The sequence below is a fragment of the Hydractinia symbiolongicarpus genome, chromosome 4 (genome assembly GCF_029227915.1).
Source record: "Hydractinia symbiolongicarpus strain clone_291-10 chromosome 4, HSymV2.1, whole genome shotgun sequence".
In the NCBI taxonomy this organism is placed as follows: domain Eukaryota; kingdom Metazoa; phylum Cnidaria; class Hydrozoa; order Anthoathecata; family Hydractiniidae; genus Hydractinia; species Hydractinia symbiolongicarpus.
In genome coordinates this window covers 15,511,312-15,529,214 of record NC_079878.1, presented here as the reverse complement: position 1 = coordinate 15,529,214, position 17,903 = coordinate 15,511,312, and the positions used below count along the sequence as shown (strand labels likewise).

The window sequence follows — 17,903 nt, the reverse complement described above, 5'->3', positions numbered from 1 at the left end:
TGCAGTTACAATATTGACAACAGTTAATGTTATTTATTCGACATATACAGACATTAGCTCGAGCACATTTCAGACAGTTGCAAGGCTGTGGTAAATCATCAGGCAAAACGTCATCTTCAGTTATTTTTGGCTTCAGGCAAACACCTTCTTCATCCAATACATAGCCATAATGTGTTGGATCTATGTCAATACTTCTCACAAATGGGGCATGTAACCATACATACGTTTGAAGATAGGCACGTTTAATATGTAATATTGCTCTCGACGATGTGGGAGGAAGCTTCTCTAAATCTAACAGTTGCGATTTTTTATAATAGATCTTGTTTCGTAACTGATCAAATGTTGTAACGTCCTTTTGAAATACAATGTACCATAAAATGTTGTGCTAAGTCGACTAATTCTTCATTCAAAGTAGATACACCAAAGAAAGATAGTTCACCAAAACAACTTCCAGACGCAACTTTTAATGCTGCTGTTTTTGTTCCAATTTTGCTTGTTGTGTCGCATCCTATAAAAAAAGATTTCATGAATTGCATGTTTAAAGTGAATGAACAGTTAAATTTTGAATACATGTTTACATTGCAGGTCTACAGTTACTACATTAACAAATGTACTCAATATTCTCAAATTATGGTTCAACCTGTTAATGTATGCACAGCTGGTAAGATATCTATAACTTCAGGAGCAATCCTCTCTGCCAGGTCATGAACAGGAAATGCAACTGTTGTACCGCTCCTACCGCTGACTACCCACAACTCATTCAAACCATTGAAAATCCAACGCTTGAAATGGTAAACAGAACATACAAAAACATCAGTATCTGGAGAAGCAACTATAACTTTCTCAAATCTTTCTTCTGAGATTGACTGGCTAACATGGTATATGATGCAATCATCAGCTTCTTCGTGATCATTGCTGAGTGATGGAACAACAGATCTCTCCCCATTGCAAAGCTTCAAACAAGATGTTATATCATCGGTGTTTGCACCACCAAGGAAAACAGGAATTTCTGATCGAAAACACTCAATCATCCAATTGATGAACATTTGCTGGAGACCCATTTTGTTTTCTGAGGATGACCAAAACCTATCCATTTCAACAGGTAATTGCTGCTTGAAGTGTGTAATTTTGACTTCGATTGGATCAGCTTTCATTCTCCTATTACGTTCATCTTGTTTGATACTTTGTTGAAGGTACAGATCGAATATTATGTCTATCCTTTCACAGTTTTTCGATAGGTTGACAAATATCTTCCATAATGCCTTTGCAAAATCTTCGTATGTCTTCAATTTCATTTTTTTGGTAGGTAATTTACAAGCATAACCCATAAAATCGATAGCAATCATTGATTTCATTTCCACATTATTTGGAACATTTGCTGGGCAATCTTCCTTCAAAAGCTTTTTCATTTCTTGCGCGAGCTCTGATTTAGGGGACTTCCTTAGGTTTCCATCTTTAGTCAGGTAAAACGAAGTACTTGATACTTCATATGACAGAAGATTTTCGACATTGTATTGTCTAAGACGTGCCTAATCCATTATTCGAAGAAAAGATATAGTTTCTTTTTTGACATCGAATGTATGCAAACGTTTTGCTTTTGTTGAAGATCGAGTCATTGGTATTGTATCAAACAACTTCTTGCTTTTTTCTTCAAGTCTTTCAATCTTGAATTTTTTGTAAGACTCCTGTCCCAAAGTGATACTTTTCAAGTAAAATTCAGCAGATTTATCATTTAACTTTGCTCCAGTGGCTATATTCATTATGTGATTTTTCAATGCATTAAATGGGTTACCTCTACCATCGATATAGGCACTGAGCTGTTTGACTAGCTTTCTATCACTCTCTGTTCGTTTAGTAGAAAACCCATGGTGCAAAGAATATTCATCGTCGTCGCTGATACCTGATATATCACGCAAAAACTTGGTATAATTAGATTTTTCATGCTTCACAAGATTCCATTTACACACTGCTTCTTTTCTACGAGTTATTCCAATGATACCGGACGAACTCTTGGCTGGTTTATTGTACTTTGTTTCAAGAGCTTGATCCATCGGTATCGCACTCCCTTTTCTCTGGGATAACTTTGCAACAAAACCTCCCTCCTTGAAAGATTCATATATCAATGGGAACTCTGACTCTAATGCTAAACAATCTTCAAAATATATTGGTAGCCATCGCTTGTAATTTGTTCTATCGAAAGCAAACACTAATGACAATCCACGTTCGATTGCTGAAAGATGCAATTTCCAGTCACCTTCTCTGTGAGAACGCGTAAGATCTCTTAACACTGGGTAGATGCTTGTCAGAAATGTATCCCAGTACAAAAATTGGTTACTTTTAACTCTGCCATCTTGTCTGAACGAATCAATTTTCATTTCATGAAATTGTGTTTGAAGTTTTTCCCATTCGGTGATAGTCTTTTTAACTTCACATGTTGGTATTAATGTATTGAGTAATTCGACCTGAAGCTTGATTTCCTCATATGAATCTTTGTTTTCTGCAGTGAATCGCTTCAATAAGAGAGTATAGAAAACCTCTGATAATAATGACATTCCACGCAAACCGCGATTGTAGTTGCCACCATTCATAACAGTATTGACAATTGCAGGACCAAATACCTTATTTTCCACAAATATGGAATCAATCCCAACATCTTCCAAGTACTTTCCACAACATGCGATGATCACCTTTTCAAAATGAAATCCACCAAGACCAAGGAATATATTTTTAAAGAGTGTTGGATTTAGCAGTTGCAGCTCTTTTGCCAAACGGTAAACGCCTTCATCACACCATAGTGGTCCATATGACTGATCCTTTTGAGATAAAACATCTTGAAAGTTTTTCATGACTGTAAAAATGGTATCGTATGAAGTTGCTGGGTATGGTATGATTGGTGTAAATGCAACACTTGTTATCTGTGGTGCTATATCTTGAAAGAAGCTATTTGTAGCTGAGAGTGATGGAATACCAGCATTACTATCACCAGAGAAATACCTTGCAGCAATCTATGTTTCATAATACTTTTGTGATTTTTTAATAACAGCCGTTAGATTTGGAGGCTTCTTTGAGATGAAATCATTTGAAATTTCACCACGTTTTGAAAATCTTCCCATCTTAATCAAATTCTGGCAATCTAAAGCACAGCTAAGACTTCTTTTCTGTCGTGAAAATTTACGAATTTCTTCAGTTTTTTGGCTCATTGTGTTCCCCTCACGGTCCTTCTTTTCATTTTGAAAGAGCATAAGGATAGTATCATGGCTCCCTCCTATTCCAGATGGTGTGTTTTCATCATGATCAAAATTATCAGTAGCACCGTGAATAATGGAAGTTGATGTGATACTTTTTGACATTGGTACTCTATTTGTACCAGCTATATCAATTGTGTGTTGGGTGATGCCAATGTCAATACGTTCTAGGTCGTCATAACTGATACACAGTCTTAAGCGGTTCAAAATTTGAATCAGATTTTTCGATTTACATGTGTCGTGAATACACTGGGCAATTGCAGTGTGTAATGGTGTTTTCTTTTGACCGTCTTTAATCAAATTGAAACTTAGCTCTAAATCACTGGCATATCTGAAGCTGTTATCGAGATTAAAGTCAAAGTTCTCACACTCTGATCTCAATTTATTTGCACATACTTCAATTGGGTTGTTTGATCGCATTGTTTCTATAACTGTTGCAGTAGTGTGTGTGTGTCAGATAAATAAAACATCTGTGATTTCTTCCTATCTTTTGGATATGTAAATGATAATTCTTCTCCAAAGTTGTCAATTAGAAGTGTCTTCAATGTTCTGTTCGTAACATAGGCTTTTATAAATAATGCGAAAGAAATTACGAATTGAAAAAAGAAACGAGGGGTGTCCGGTAATAAATTAATGAAAAGAATAATTCATACCACTATTATGTTCCTTTTCCAAAATTTCATTTTGAATTTGATATGGTTACAAATAACACATGGCTTCTCAGCTAGAGGTGGAGGACTGGAAACATTTGATTTTTTCGTTTTGGTTTAACTTCAAGATCTTCTGTGCTTGTTGCTGTTTCATTCCTACTTTCAAATCTCTCTTTAGAACGTACATACCGGGGATAGCAAGTATTGACATGGTAGTTGATATCATCGTATTGACTCAATGGTATCCCCTTCAATAAATCATCATTCAAACTTTTTGAACAGTTAAATATAGCATTTCTTCCATTCTCTGTACTTGTAAGTTTCTTGTTTCCCTTATTATCTTGTTTTTTCTGACAAATAATACACTTGGTAAGGTCTTTTGTACTCTTTTTACTATCTTCTTTCGTACAAGACGGTGCATGTAGCTTTGTAGGCGATTCAACACTAGTCATTGCATATTTTTAGTTCTAAATACATAAAAAGAGAAATTTTTATATCATGCACGATGAACAAGAGCTATAAAATATCACGAGACAAAACTTACAATTTATTCGCATGATAGTATTCACATGTAATTTATTTACTTTTTGTCCACACTTTAGGTATGATTTCTATACTCAATATAAAACAATACAAACCTGCAAAATTAGCAATGATCTTCAATTAAAATGCAACATGTAGTAAACAAGAAAATATACACAACATTTTTTTGAAAAGACAATATATTTTTTGAAAAGATAAGATACCGAACTTCACTTAAATGCTTCTAACTTTTGAACGGTACATTTTCAGACCCAAGTTCTAATGTGATTATTGATCAGTATTAAATTACGCCCTTATGCATTTTTCGAGCCCTTCCGCCATCTTTCCCGCCAAACGACCATGAACCAAAATGGGAAAGTAAGTTTTTTCTGACCTTTCCATCATGTACTTTCAAGATTTGAAGTCAGACCTAGTGTACATTGAAGTGCATACTCAACCCCCCCCAGGCTCCTAGAGTATTTCTTCTAGTAAATAAATTTGGCAGGATAGGCGTTCTTCTTTAGGTCCCTCTGAGGTCCTGGTTATGTTGTAGTGAGAAGACGTGTTTTTGCATGCTCCTTAAATTTGTTTTCAAAAACAAATTTTTTTAACAATAAAAATCAAATATAATAACTTTAACTTAAATTATAACTTTAATTTAACTCTTTGAACATGAGTGGAAAAGGTTCCAAGAAAAGAGTTAACACTAACAACAACAAACATGACGAATCTATTGCCGAAACTATCACTGAAGAAGAAGAACAGAAAACAACTTTCTCAACAGAACAACTACAAGCTATACTTAAAATGCAACAAGACACAATACTTGAGGTTATTAAAATGCAAGAGGCTCCACTGATAAATTTAGAGTTAAAGGAGTCATTTTTTCTACGACTCTTTTTATGTACTCCTCACAGGCACCCCATCAATGAATCCCTAAAGGGTTTCAATGATATATCATTGGAGTTTTTATTGCCTTGTTAATTCAGGCTAAAAAATGTACATAAATTTATTAATATATTGGGAACAAAAAATATTAATTATTATCAATAACAGAAAATAAATACTAGGACCGAAAAATATTATATACATATACAAGTAAAAATACTAAACACATAAGTAAAACAATTACTACAATCTTAAAAATATGCTACATAAATAAATTTTTTTCTTTTTTCCTGTGAATTTTTTTGAAAAGCATCATAGAGGAATCACCCCAAAAATCTAGGGCAGTTCGTAAGATATAAAATTTCAAAAACTTACATGAGCACATAGGAAATTGACATGTTTTTCACAGGTGTAAATATTTTTTTATAATATATTAAAGATAAAAATAGGACTACGCAACTTCTTTATATACATTAATTCAAGAGTAATTTCAGATTGAAACTTTTCAAGCAGGTTTTTGTGTGGTATGTATATAAAATATACAAGTAGGAGGTCACACTCATTGCTTTTTTGCTGAGCGTTGAAAGACAGATTGATAGAACGTTTACACGAGCAGCAGTGTCTATTTTATACGTAACCATTGTATCATTGGTTGAGAGATTGATTAGCCAGTCTGGATGGTCTGATGCAGTTGGATTGGGTATTTCGTTGATGTCGTTTGCTTTCGGAGGTTGGTTCAAGTTTGATTGATCTCAGGAAGAATTTATTGTCTGAACTATCTGAGTCTAAATTAAATTGATGTTCTTGTTCAACTGAGTCAACAGGTTTTGATGGGCGTTGTGAGTATCTCTTTGGTTTATTATTACGTTGAGATAAGTTTTGATTAGATTTTCGACATTTTTTAGAAGTGTCCTTTACTTTCACAGGTATTGCATATTTTGCCGTATGCTGGGCATAAACTACAAGGATGACTTCCAGCACAGAATTTGCATTTCATGATTTCTTTGCTTTTTTGATAATGGATCATCAGAATTAGCAGTTGATGATGAAGAAGTTGAGTCAGGTTTGTTGTGAGAATAGACTTAGTTTGCAACTTTGATACCTCACTAGCTCGAATGTGATGTCGTTTTCGCAGAGTAGGCATTCTTTAAATTTTTGGTCTCTTAAACCGATAATGATCATGTCTTTGATGAGAAAATCCTGGAGTTGATTGAGTTCACACAATTTACATAATCTAGTGCGGTATTCGTCAAATTTCTCAAAGTCTTCCTGATGAGAGAGAGAGAGATGTGCATATTTTACATGGCTAGCCTCACAAATATCGAGGGATATACCCTGTCTATTATTTCCAGGAGGGGCCATGGCTTAGATGGAGAGTCCTTGAGTATTTAATGCTCATTTTGAGCATTAAATACTCAACTAACTACGTTTGAAATGATCATCAAATTTCTGGAGAATAATGTTCAATTTCATTTCATCTCCTTTATGGAATTCAAAAGTATCGTAAATTTCTTTGCATTGCTTACCTATGCAGTGAAGAAGGATTGATGATTTGACAATATCTGGCTTATCAGCAGATTTGGTGGCTTGGAGGAAGATTTAAAATGCCTGCTTCCATGATTTCCAGAGTTCGGCAAGCTTTTTGAATGTCCAAGTTTAGTGCCTTTAGATCCTTGAGACAATCCATTATTATTAAAATACTGTGAGTGTTGTGTTGTTCCGTACGAAATTGACCCGTTGTACGAGGTTGGTCACTTTTCGCGCTTGTACGAAGATGGACAATTTTGTACGAAAATGGGCATTACAATTGCTGTACAAAAATTAGGCAACGAATAATTTGGTTTAGAAATGAATATCTAAACATTGTTAATTACATTCAGTAAACATGATAATATCTTAAATATTCTCTGAACGTTAATTTTTGACAATTATCTGATGATTGTACCAACTTCGTACAACTTAAATAACTGTGTACGAGGTTGGGCCTACTTTACTTCTTCTACTTAACTTGAATTTTTTTGATCCATACCAACTTCGTACAACTTAAATAACTGTGTACGAGATTGGGCCAACGTCACTTCTTCTACTTAAGTTGAATTTTTTTTTAACCATACCAACTTCGTACAACTTAAATAACTGTGTACGAGGTTGGGCCTACTTCACTTCTTCTACTTAACTTGAATTTTTTTAACCATACCAACTTCGTACAACTTAAAACACCAAGAAACAGATGAAGACTACTATATATTATCATTTATGGTCTTTACATCGCTTTTTTTTATTTACTCTATCAATAATTTCCACCAACAAAAACTGAATGCGGTTTAACGATAATCTCCCTATATCGAATTCGCAAGGGTACTTCATCCGAATGTAATTGGTGATGACTCCAGTTGGCTCTGCAATGTTCGAATGACGCATCAGTTTTTGATAAAATTGAGGATGTTTTTTCGCCAGTATTTCGTTATAAAATGCTTGATACTTGCTACCAGAACGTTTAATCAGAAGTAGTGAATTTACTTCAGGCAGCTTCGATTGTTGTACCAGGTAGTCCAGGGTACCGTTTTTGTATAATAATGGCAAAAACTCTCTCCTCCATTGCCTCTCCCTTTCTTCTTCGTCTTCCACTTCTTTCTCTATTAAAGGAAAGTAATCATTGTATAACTATCTCATTATTATTATGAAATTGTTTGCGATCAGGCTTATAATTAATTTTTAAATACCTGCTTCTCTTTGTTGTTGATGCTGCTGGAAATCTGGAATATAAGTTAAAAAAAGAAAACTCATAGTACATGTTAATTATACAATTTTGTGTAGCAACTCAGGGAAGCTTTACTGACCTTTTTTTGCAATATGTAAACATAGATCGCAAAACCAGTCCCCTAAGGGTTTTACAGCCAATTTGGAGCATTTAAAATGACACCAGACAAGACAGCGATATATCAATATAGGTCTCATTCTATAAATGTTCAAAAGGCCTCTTTCAAAGTTAAAAAACATCCAAACCGAACTTAAGATATTTTTTGGCCTCGATAATACCTATTTCCTTGATTTGTGGAAAACCGAATGTGTAATTGTTCGGGAATGGTAGCCATGTCTATTGGGTCAATATCGCCTGCAACATCAACAACTAATAGTTGAGGAAGCTTTTTAAAAAATCGGGCCTTGTATATTCTGTTTCCATTACAAGATCTGTTCTTTATCCTATGGAAACAACATAATTAAAAAATTAATAACTTTTAACATCGAATACGAACATATTGGCGTACTATACCCTGTTGTTATGTTTTCGTCGACGAAAGAAAATTCGTCAGATATGTTCTGATTTACTTTCTTTCCACAAACTGACGTTGTTGCTTCAAGAAACCACTTTTGGACATCATGGACAAAGGAACTTTTCACCGTTGCCGAAGGAAATGTGTCGAAGCAGGCTCTCGATTGTTTCATGCTACAATGCGGACTGTTGCAAGCTGACTCCACAATATGTTCCATGAATGGCGCAACGAAGTTTTTTATCATACATTCGTATTCTGCGCAAAAAAATGACAAGCATTGGTTGGTTGGTCCTATTCTTCGATAAATAGCAGTATGAAGTTTAGCAGCTTCATAAGCACCGTTTTGTGCAAAGCTTTATATAAGCACCAACAGCGTCTCTAGTAACGTTATCATAGGTGCGTGCTATCTAAAATTGTTAGCAATTAAGAATCAGTGACACACCCATATTCCTTGGACTCTTACTTTCAAACGAGGTTTGTTCGAAGAATCTAATACCTTTTGAAACGTTTTATGAACCCCTTGGTGACCAACTTCTTGGCGGTGTACTCTATTGATAATGTCAAACATCTGTCGGTCTGTTGCTACGCGACGATATTTTCCCAGAGGAGAATCGCCCTAAAATACCGTAAAATTATTTGAGTTGGCAATTTTATAAACCTTAAGCTTAAGAACTTAAGCTCATAAGAACATCTAGACCGAAGCTATCCAAAAATTGAGAACACCATATGAACATGCCGAGCCTGAAACAAAATTTCTTAAAAGTAGAAATGTTTATAAAAAAAATAATTGTGACTTTAGTTTTTCCAAAATTAGATATATATAAAAATGTTCTGACATCGGGAAATGGAGAGCACAAAACACCCGATAAACCAAGTGTAGGATAACTCATCACTTGGAATTTTTTTCTTCGCAATTTTCTTTTCATAGCACGTGGAACGTTGTCTATTCTTTCACATCTATTCTTTCAAATCTACCATTGTTTTATAAGTCTGTTCGGGCATTATTACGGAATTCCGTTTAGTCCTTTCAACTTCCAACCATTCCTGAAATTTTCTCTTTTCAGTCTCCTGAACATAAAAACACGCGTTAAAAGTTTCAATGTAAATTTAAAATGTGCGTTCGAAAAAGCACTTGAAAAGGATTCGAAATTTACCTACCTTTTCCTTTATCGAAATAACTTAAAAGGTTAGAAAAAATAATATTGAATTTTTTTGTGTTCTTCTCCGTTCTCACTCAATTATTAACAAAACTATGTTTACAAAAACAGTTTCGTACAAGCCACGCAAAGGCACTGGGGACAAGGGTGATTTACAGGTTTTTCGCACGAAAATTCAATATAGCATTAGAATTCAAAGGTCACTACCATAAAAACCATGGAAAGGTTAATAAAAGAAGTCAATAACAATATCATACCTGATATAACCTTATTTGAATCAAAGAGATCAAATTTATACTTACGAGCACTAGTTCCATTTTTCAAAAACATCATTGTTTATTCTCTGTTAATATAAAACAAAGTATAAATATATATATACATATTAGTATTTTTCCAAAAAGGCATCCAAATCGTAAAACAAATGTCTTTTTTTGCAAAAGACTTAAAAGAAAAATAGATATTTCAAAAAAGTTATTATTTTTCATTTTTTGACGATATTCGCCGCTGTACCACTGTTCATGCACAGAGTGTCGGCAATTGATTCCATAACTTGCGTAATCAATACGAAAATGGGAGAGGGGGAATGTTTATCTTTTATTTATTATTTATTCATTATTTATTTATTATAGTTTTCATCTAAATTGTAAATATATAAAATTATTTGGTCGGTTTTGATTAGTTTTTTGCAAAATATTATTTTTTTAAAGAACTATTGTATATAATAACCGACGGTAAATAAATTAAATCAATCAATCAATCAATCAATCAGCTACGCAAGCAGATCGCTGTCTCCTGTTGAACAAAGATACAGCCGAATTGAACGTGAAGCTCTAGCCATATTGTTTGCCATTGAACGATTCAAGATCTATCTATACGGCATCACGTTTATCGTCAACACCGATCACAAACCGTTGGTGGCACTGTTCGGGAAGAAATCTAACCTACCACCAAGGATAGAACGCTGAGTAATGAAGCTGCTTCCGTATGATTTCATTGTTCAATTTCGACCCGGAGTCAACAACCCAGCAGATTACCTCTCTCGATCGAACCCCGTACAAACACTCAGAGAAGACAGCAAAATGGCAGACCGATATATACACATGGTTTGCAACACCAGTCTGCCAGTAGCGCTGTCCCTTACTACCATGCAAGAAGCAACTCACCGTGACCCAGTCCTCGTGAAGCTGAAGGAGTGCCTACGCAAAGGGCACTTTCCTGACAAAGGAGCAGTCACCACTTTCAAGCGTCAACGACTGCATTTGTCCGTCTCGAAAGAAATTGTCATGTGTGACAACAAAATTGTCGTGCCAGAGGAATTGAAGCACCGCGTGATCGACCTTGCACATGAGGGACATCAGGGAATAGTGCGCACTAAGCAACGTCTGCGCACAAAAGTCTGGTGGCCGGCAATGAACGCAGACATTGAAAACTTCATACGTCATTGTCACCCTTGCCAAGTGGTTGGCCCTGCACAGACTCCATCACCAATGGAAATAACTCCGATCCCCCGGGGAGCATGGCTAATGCTAGGCTGCGACCTGTGTGGCATGTTTCCGACAGAAGAAAATCTTCTCGTGTGTATCGACTACTTCAGTAGATTTCCGGAGGTAGAGATCCTGCATAAAATCACATCGACCGCCATCGTCACAAAACTACGAAAACTTTTCAGCCGATGCGAACTGGTAAGCAAAAACGGACCTCAATTTGTCAGCAACACATTTAAAGAACTAATGAACAAATTCAACATCCACCACAGAAGAGTAACACCATACCACCCACAGGCCAATGGCGAAGTAGAACGGTTTAATCGCAACCTGAAGAAGGTCGTTGAGACGGCGATAGCAGAAGCTAAAGACTGGCGTGTTGTAATGCAAAACTTTTTGCTTAATTATCGCAACACACCACACGCCACCACAGGAGTCACGCCAGCTGAACTGTTGTTCAATAGGACACTCAGGGACAAACTGCCCAGTCCCAGTGAATGCGATGGAAAAACAAGTCGACCAGATATTCTTCGTCTAGTTACTACAAAAAAGACGCAAGCCAAGATCTTAATGGACAAATCCAGACGTGTCAAACCGCACCAAATCAAGGTTGGCACAACAGCTTTGGGCACCAACAGCTGGAAACACAAAAATAAGTACACCAGTCGCTGGGACCCAAGACCTTTCGTCGTCAGTGGGGTAAAAGGGAGTGCTATATTCCTAAAGCGAGATGGCAAGGATACACTAAGAAACTCTGGACAGGTTAAGACGTATCACACACCACGATTCACTATACAAAAACGTGCAAACCAAATGACGAGCTCTGAGGATAGTGACAGCGACTTCGAACTAGAGCTACCATCAATCGACAATGATATACACAACGAAAATCTTATAGATAACAGTTACGACGCTGATACCGACAGCGATGCAACGGTAGCATACGACGAATCCGATACAGAAAAGTACAACGACAAAGGAAGCAACGATAAGCCCGATGACGAGGCGAAGACTGACGACGAAATGAAAAAACGAACTCGAAAAAAACCACGAAGACTTGATGACTTCGTGATGGACTAATAACGGTAACGGAACGCTGAAAGTCTATTAATGTTCACGGACGTTTTTTTATGTTGGCGAAACTTGTTGTTTCGTGAGTATCGTCTGTCCCGGTAGCTGGTCTACCATTTTATGTGTATGTCGTCTGCCGTAATATTAGAGTTGTATACATGATGGAGGGAGAATAAAATGGCGTCCGAAATAGTGTGATACGTGTCTCATTCAGATACAACAGTGAGTATTGTGAAATATTATATTATAAGGTTCTTGTGTAACAAATTCAATATTCTGACACCATGTTATATGCAGATATGAGTGGATGTAAAGAGAGTGAACAAGTCAAGCTTTTCAGCTTGAGTCAGCCATATTTGATAAAAATAACAAGAGTGATAAAAACTATGTACAGGTCTAATCGATATATAGGGTTATAAGGCTATGTACAGGTGGATAAACAATCCTAGCTTGCAGCCGTAGTCTATCTCAATAAAAAACATAATATAACAAAATGTTTCTTAAATTTTCCTTTATTTGACCCTGAAAAATCTTTTGATTACTTTGATTTACAAGGCATGTATACCTTTCTTCATATCGCACTCGAGAAGGAATTACAGACTTCCCGTAAAACAGTTTCCAAGTATTAAAAGGCGCATTTCTATAATCTCCACCTAAAGTGATTGTATCTGAGTGTATTCTCTTATAAAAAAGTCAAACACAGCAGAAATCATTAAATGCGATATTCCCGATGAAATCTTTTGAGGAATCATGTGAGCACACTACACAACAATCATTGAACGCACAACAATCATTGAACGCACAACAATCATTGAACGCAATAATGACTCCTTTCAAGGAGTCAAGCAAAAAATGAAACCCTAAAGGAGTCAAATGAGCACCTCAAAAAGGAGTCATTGCGGGTTGACTCCTTCTTGCGTCTCAATTTGACTCCTTTTTGACTCCCTAAGGGAGTCTTTGTAAAATGATTGCATTTAAGGTTTCATTTGACTCTTCTAAATTTATCAGTGTCGCTTTGAAATAGCAATTCAAGAAATTCGAAACGAAATGAAAGATCAGAACAAAGAGTTAAAGAAGGAGATCGAGGATAAAGGTGGGATTGAGTTTCAATAATGAAAAACATGAGCAAGAGAAAGAGCGAATAAAGCAGGTACATTGGCTACAACAAAAACAGTATGACTTTTTTGAGGAAAACATGTCTGAACTGGAAGATAAAGAAAGACGAAATAATTTAAGATTTGATAACGTAGAAGAAAATGAGAACGAGACATGGGAGAAAAGTGAAAAGAAAGTGAAGGATATCATTATAAACCAACTGGAAAGAACTGACGCTGTGGAAATTGAAAGGGCGCACAGAACAGGACGAAGAAACAGAAAGAAGAGAACCATAGTTGTAAGATTTTTGAACTATAAGGACAAAGAGGACATTTTATCAAGATACTACAAAAAAAGGTTGTGGGAAAATAAAACTTACATAAATGAGGAATTCTCAGAGCTAGAATTAGGAAGGAGCTTTCCAAAGAAATGAAGTATCTGCGGGATACAGGAATAAAGTCGAAGCTACATTATAAGACATTGATAAAAGGAAAAGAAAACGTTGAAAATGATAGGTAATTGTTTTTTACACTTGTTTTTCAGGGTTTTTTATTATTTTTTTTATATTTTGTACTCTTACACAAATTTTTGTTGTGCACATTCAGTACCTTTTTAAAATATTTTCTTCTTCTAAAAATAATACTTTCTGACGCAAGAGTTTGCTGCACAATGGCATTCTTAAAAAAATTTCAAGATGATACATAAATTAACATTCTCTTTACAATGGAATCTGTGACCACATATGAAAAACTATTTCCAACATTTTTGTCGTTCTTACGCATTCAGACAATCTAGATGCGGAAAAAAATCTTTTTGAACACCAACATAAAGAGCGTCTTAATACACCGTATTATAATATGGAACAAATTTGCTCAGACTCTAGTATCACGACAAGCAGCTTTCCGCCCTCCATTTAAATATCAGAAGCATGCAAAAACACTTTGAGTCTTTTAGACATTTTCTTATACAGACAAATCAAACATTTAAGGTAATTGTCTTAACAGAAACATGGTTATCTAACGAATCCTTTAATTGTGATCATAACTACCAGCTCACTGGTTATAAAAGCATCCATTTTGAGCGCAAAACAAGTAAAAAAGGTGGTGGAATATGTGCGTTTGTGCATGATTCCCTCTCATTTAAAGTTAGAGAGGATCTCTCAGTTTCTAATAATGACAATGAAATCCTTTCCTTAGAAATTGAAAACAAAAGAAAGAAAAATAGTTTACTTGGCGTGATTTATAGGCCGCCTAGTGGAAATATCATCAAATTTAATTTCATATTAACAAAAATTCTTAATGTGATGAATCGTGAAAACAATCACGTGTTCCTAACAGGTGATTTTAACATAGATTCCTTAACCTACGACACAAACACTAACGTTCAAAATGTTTTCAACACTCTATTTTCTGGTGGATTTATACCGATAATTAATAAACCAACACGAGTAACACCTAGTTCCAGTACAATTATTGACAATGTTTTCCTAAATTGTTTTTTAAATGAAAATACTACTTCGGGCATCATTCAAACAGATATTTCCGATCATTTCCCTAAATATTTTTTTACAACAAAAACTATAAACTGTAACACTTTAGCAGATAAATCTACAATCATCCACAAAAGGATGCTTAAAGACCAAACCATAAGGGACTTCACTCAAACACTACAAAACACGGATTGGACAGATGTAATAAATGCTAAAGATGCCAATAAATCCTACAAAGCATTTTTAAGAATATACTCACATCACAAAAACTATTTTTTTCCTCTAAAGAAAATTACAATAAAAAATAAATACATCCTTTCTCCTTGGATGTCTAAAGGATAAAATCTTCAAAACTCAACCTCATTCCCAGGGCAATTTTACGTTTTTTTGATATCCGAGACGGCGCGAAGAAATGACCCTGGGCCACGCTGATTAAAATCAGCACGATTCGTTCATTTTTTTCAATTAAGTCTAATTTTGCATAATTATAAACAGGAGTTTGACAATTGCCGAACAATATCATGTCATCTGCTTGTGACATGACTTATTATCAATACTTACATAAACTGAAGATGACATTAGAGTAATTCCAAACATCTATATAAATATATCAATTAAAAATGGAGATTTTATTAATTTTGTATCTATTATTTTTATAATGCAATAAACGTCACAAGTCATAGCATGAGAATTGGTAAGCATTATAAAGTTAATATGCAATTCTTAATTTTAAAGAAAATCTTTTTGCTACCATGAAAACGAAAGCCTGCCTATTTTTATACCACTAAGCACTAGCATTGAGGGCCCTGCCAATAAGGTTATTTTCAAACACTCAATAAATTTGTTCTGAATTAAAAAAAAATCATGCACCTACGCACAATGGTAGCCTAATCGGAAACACAATTTTGCATGCAGCATCGATAATTTCTAATCATTGTTTAGTGTCTTCGGAGCTAAACTCCTTTTTTTTAAGACTTGGGAAACCATCATAATGGCAACATCTTTGACTTGTTTGCAGATACTTGAATTGATTTTAAGCTATTTAGTTAAAATAATGTTTGCTTAAAGTTTCACTTTTCTGAGAATTATATTCCTTAACAATCCAGCCTGGTAATGTTTCTTAAATGTTTCTTAAGTTTTCCAAATTGAACCTAAGTATCTTTATAAATTTGATATAAGCAATTGAAATTCAAAATGAGGCTTGGGTGCTTATAAAAATAACATAAATTGTTTTTTTAGATCGCATTTTAAAATCGAAAAGCGAGGATAGAAATGTTTTTTAAGATCACATTTTAAAAGTTTAAAAACGAAAAGCGGGGATAGAAATGCTCTTTTGCATTTATATAGAATAAAGATGTGTTGTGTTATTTATAAGTTAAAAGTTTATTTGGCTATATATATATTTATACAGATAAAAAAAGTGTTAAAATATGAAAAATGAATAATTAAAACAATAATATGTGGTGATAAATTTTGTGTACCAGATAAAGGTAGCTAGCTATGTGCCCTCCTCGAGCTAGAGTAGTACACCCTTATAACCAGGTTTTTGGTTTTCGACGGTCAAAGCCCTATTAAAAAACGTTGCTTTTAGACCCCCTAAAAAATCTGTGACGTCACAGATTTTATCATGCCTCAAATGAGTAAACAAGTCACGTGACATCATGACGGCACTCGACAAAACTGCTGACATCAACAAACGCGCAAATCTGTTTGAATAGAAAGGGAAATAAAAAGTCTCAAAATTGTTGCGGATAGCGACAAAAACAAACGTATTGCTGGTATAATAAATGTCAAGCAACGATAAAAAGACAGCGCTAGATTGGTACACAAATTTTATGCTTTTTACGCTTTTTGGAGGTGTGGGATTTGCCCTAGCCCTCACCTCTACCGCACTTGTGATGAAAAGTGCGAAAGAAGAAGAGTGCGAGAGTGCTATCAACGCTCTAGTAGAGAGAATTAAAGAACTAGAAGAAACTGAATAATTTTTGGTGTATCATAAAATAAATGCGAGAAATCTGCGATGACTGTCAAAGTACTCTAGATGCCTACGATAGGTGTGGTAGATGTCAAAGACGTCTGCGTATGGGAGAGAAGGTGCTTTGTTGGTATTGCTACCAAGACTATGCCACTTACAATGGTGGCCACTGCCCTTGTGAGACTTTTTTGTCCATGAGGCAAAGCAGGTTAGACCCAAAAATATACAAAATAAATGGCAACGCTGCACGACGAAATCGAAACCGAAGCGCGAGAGGACTTTTACGATGAACTGTTCTGGTTTTTTTGGGGGTGGTGGTGGTGGTGGGGGACGTTTCATCCCCCACCTACAACGAAAGGCAGTCATATCTCCATGTAGAATGTAGCCTGGCGCTGTTCACATAAACAAATGGACAAACTGCGACAAGAAGCTAAAGTCTTAGGTCTCAAAGGGTACTCTACGTTGAAGCGAATATACCTTGTCGAAACCATACGCAAAGTCAAGTATAAGGATGCGTCGACACAAACGGACGGACCGTACTGCGAGCCTTGTGCTAAAATTGCATGGGAGAAAAATCTTGAACAATATTTGAGGGATCTCGCTAAAAAACAGCGACGTGTCGTACATGATGGCGACTTGCTCATAGATCAAGATACGGGAGAAGTGATCGAGATTGTGCAGGTGATCTAGTGTTTTGAATAATACACTAGATCTACGAATAAGCAGGTGGAGACTCTAAGTATCGCTGACATACTGCGCAGATTGAAGTTTTTTCATAAGCTCCTCTTTGGCCTCCTTACGCCCCTTTGCGACAAGCTGCTGTCGCTCCCGATCATTGATGGAATCTACGATATTTCTCGTTCGTTGTCGGACCTGCTCCTTCAGCAACATGTAGCGTTGCTTCTCCTGCATGATTAGGCTGAACTCATAATCACTAATCACACCGTTCTCCACAGCCTTTGAGATGAGGTCGACAACGGAGTTCAACTTAGTCTCTGCTAAGAGTCTGATGCCCTCATGCTTCTTTGACTTAACGTCTAGCCTCTTCCCCG

The 17,903-nt window shown here is 35.6% G+C and overlaps 1 protein-coding gene across 4 annotated transcripts; it reads right to left on the bottom strand.

Annotated features, from left to right (window-relative positions):
- Positions 1–7,334: 7,334 nt before the first annotated feature.
- On the bottom strand, positions 7,335–10,240 carry LOC130641564 (uncharacterized). 4 transcript variants are annotated; one of them, XM_057448413.1, is made up of 3 exons: positions 10,040–10,240; positions 8,029–9,196; positions 7,335–7,941 (listed from the first exon to the last, which is right to left on the bottom strand). In XM_057448413.1, exons 2-3 carry the CDS (start codon positions 8,090–8,092, stop codon positions 7,556–7,558), a joined length of 450 nt encoding a protein of 149 aa, XP_057304396.1. In that variant the 5' UTR covers positions 8,093–9,196; positions 10,040–10,240; the 3' UTR covers positions 7,335–7,555. The 4 variants fall into 4 exon arrangements, with proteins under 4 accessions (XP_057304396.1, XP_057304397.1, XP_057304395.1 ...); XM_057448414.1 differs by lacking the exon at positions 10,040–10,240 and having other exon boundaries at positions 8,029–8,987; positions 9,077–10,001; XM_057448412.1 differs by lacking the exon at positions 10,040–10,240 and adding an exon at positions 9,417–10,001.
- Between the last annotated feature and the right edge of the window lie 7,663 nt (positions 10,241–17,903).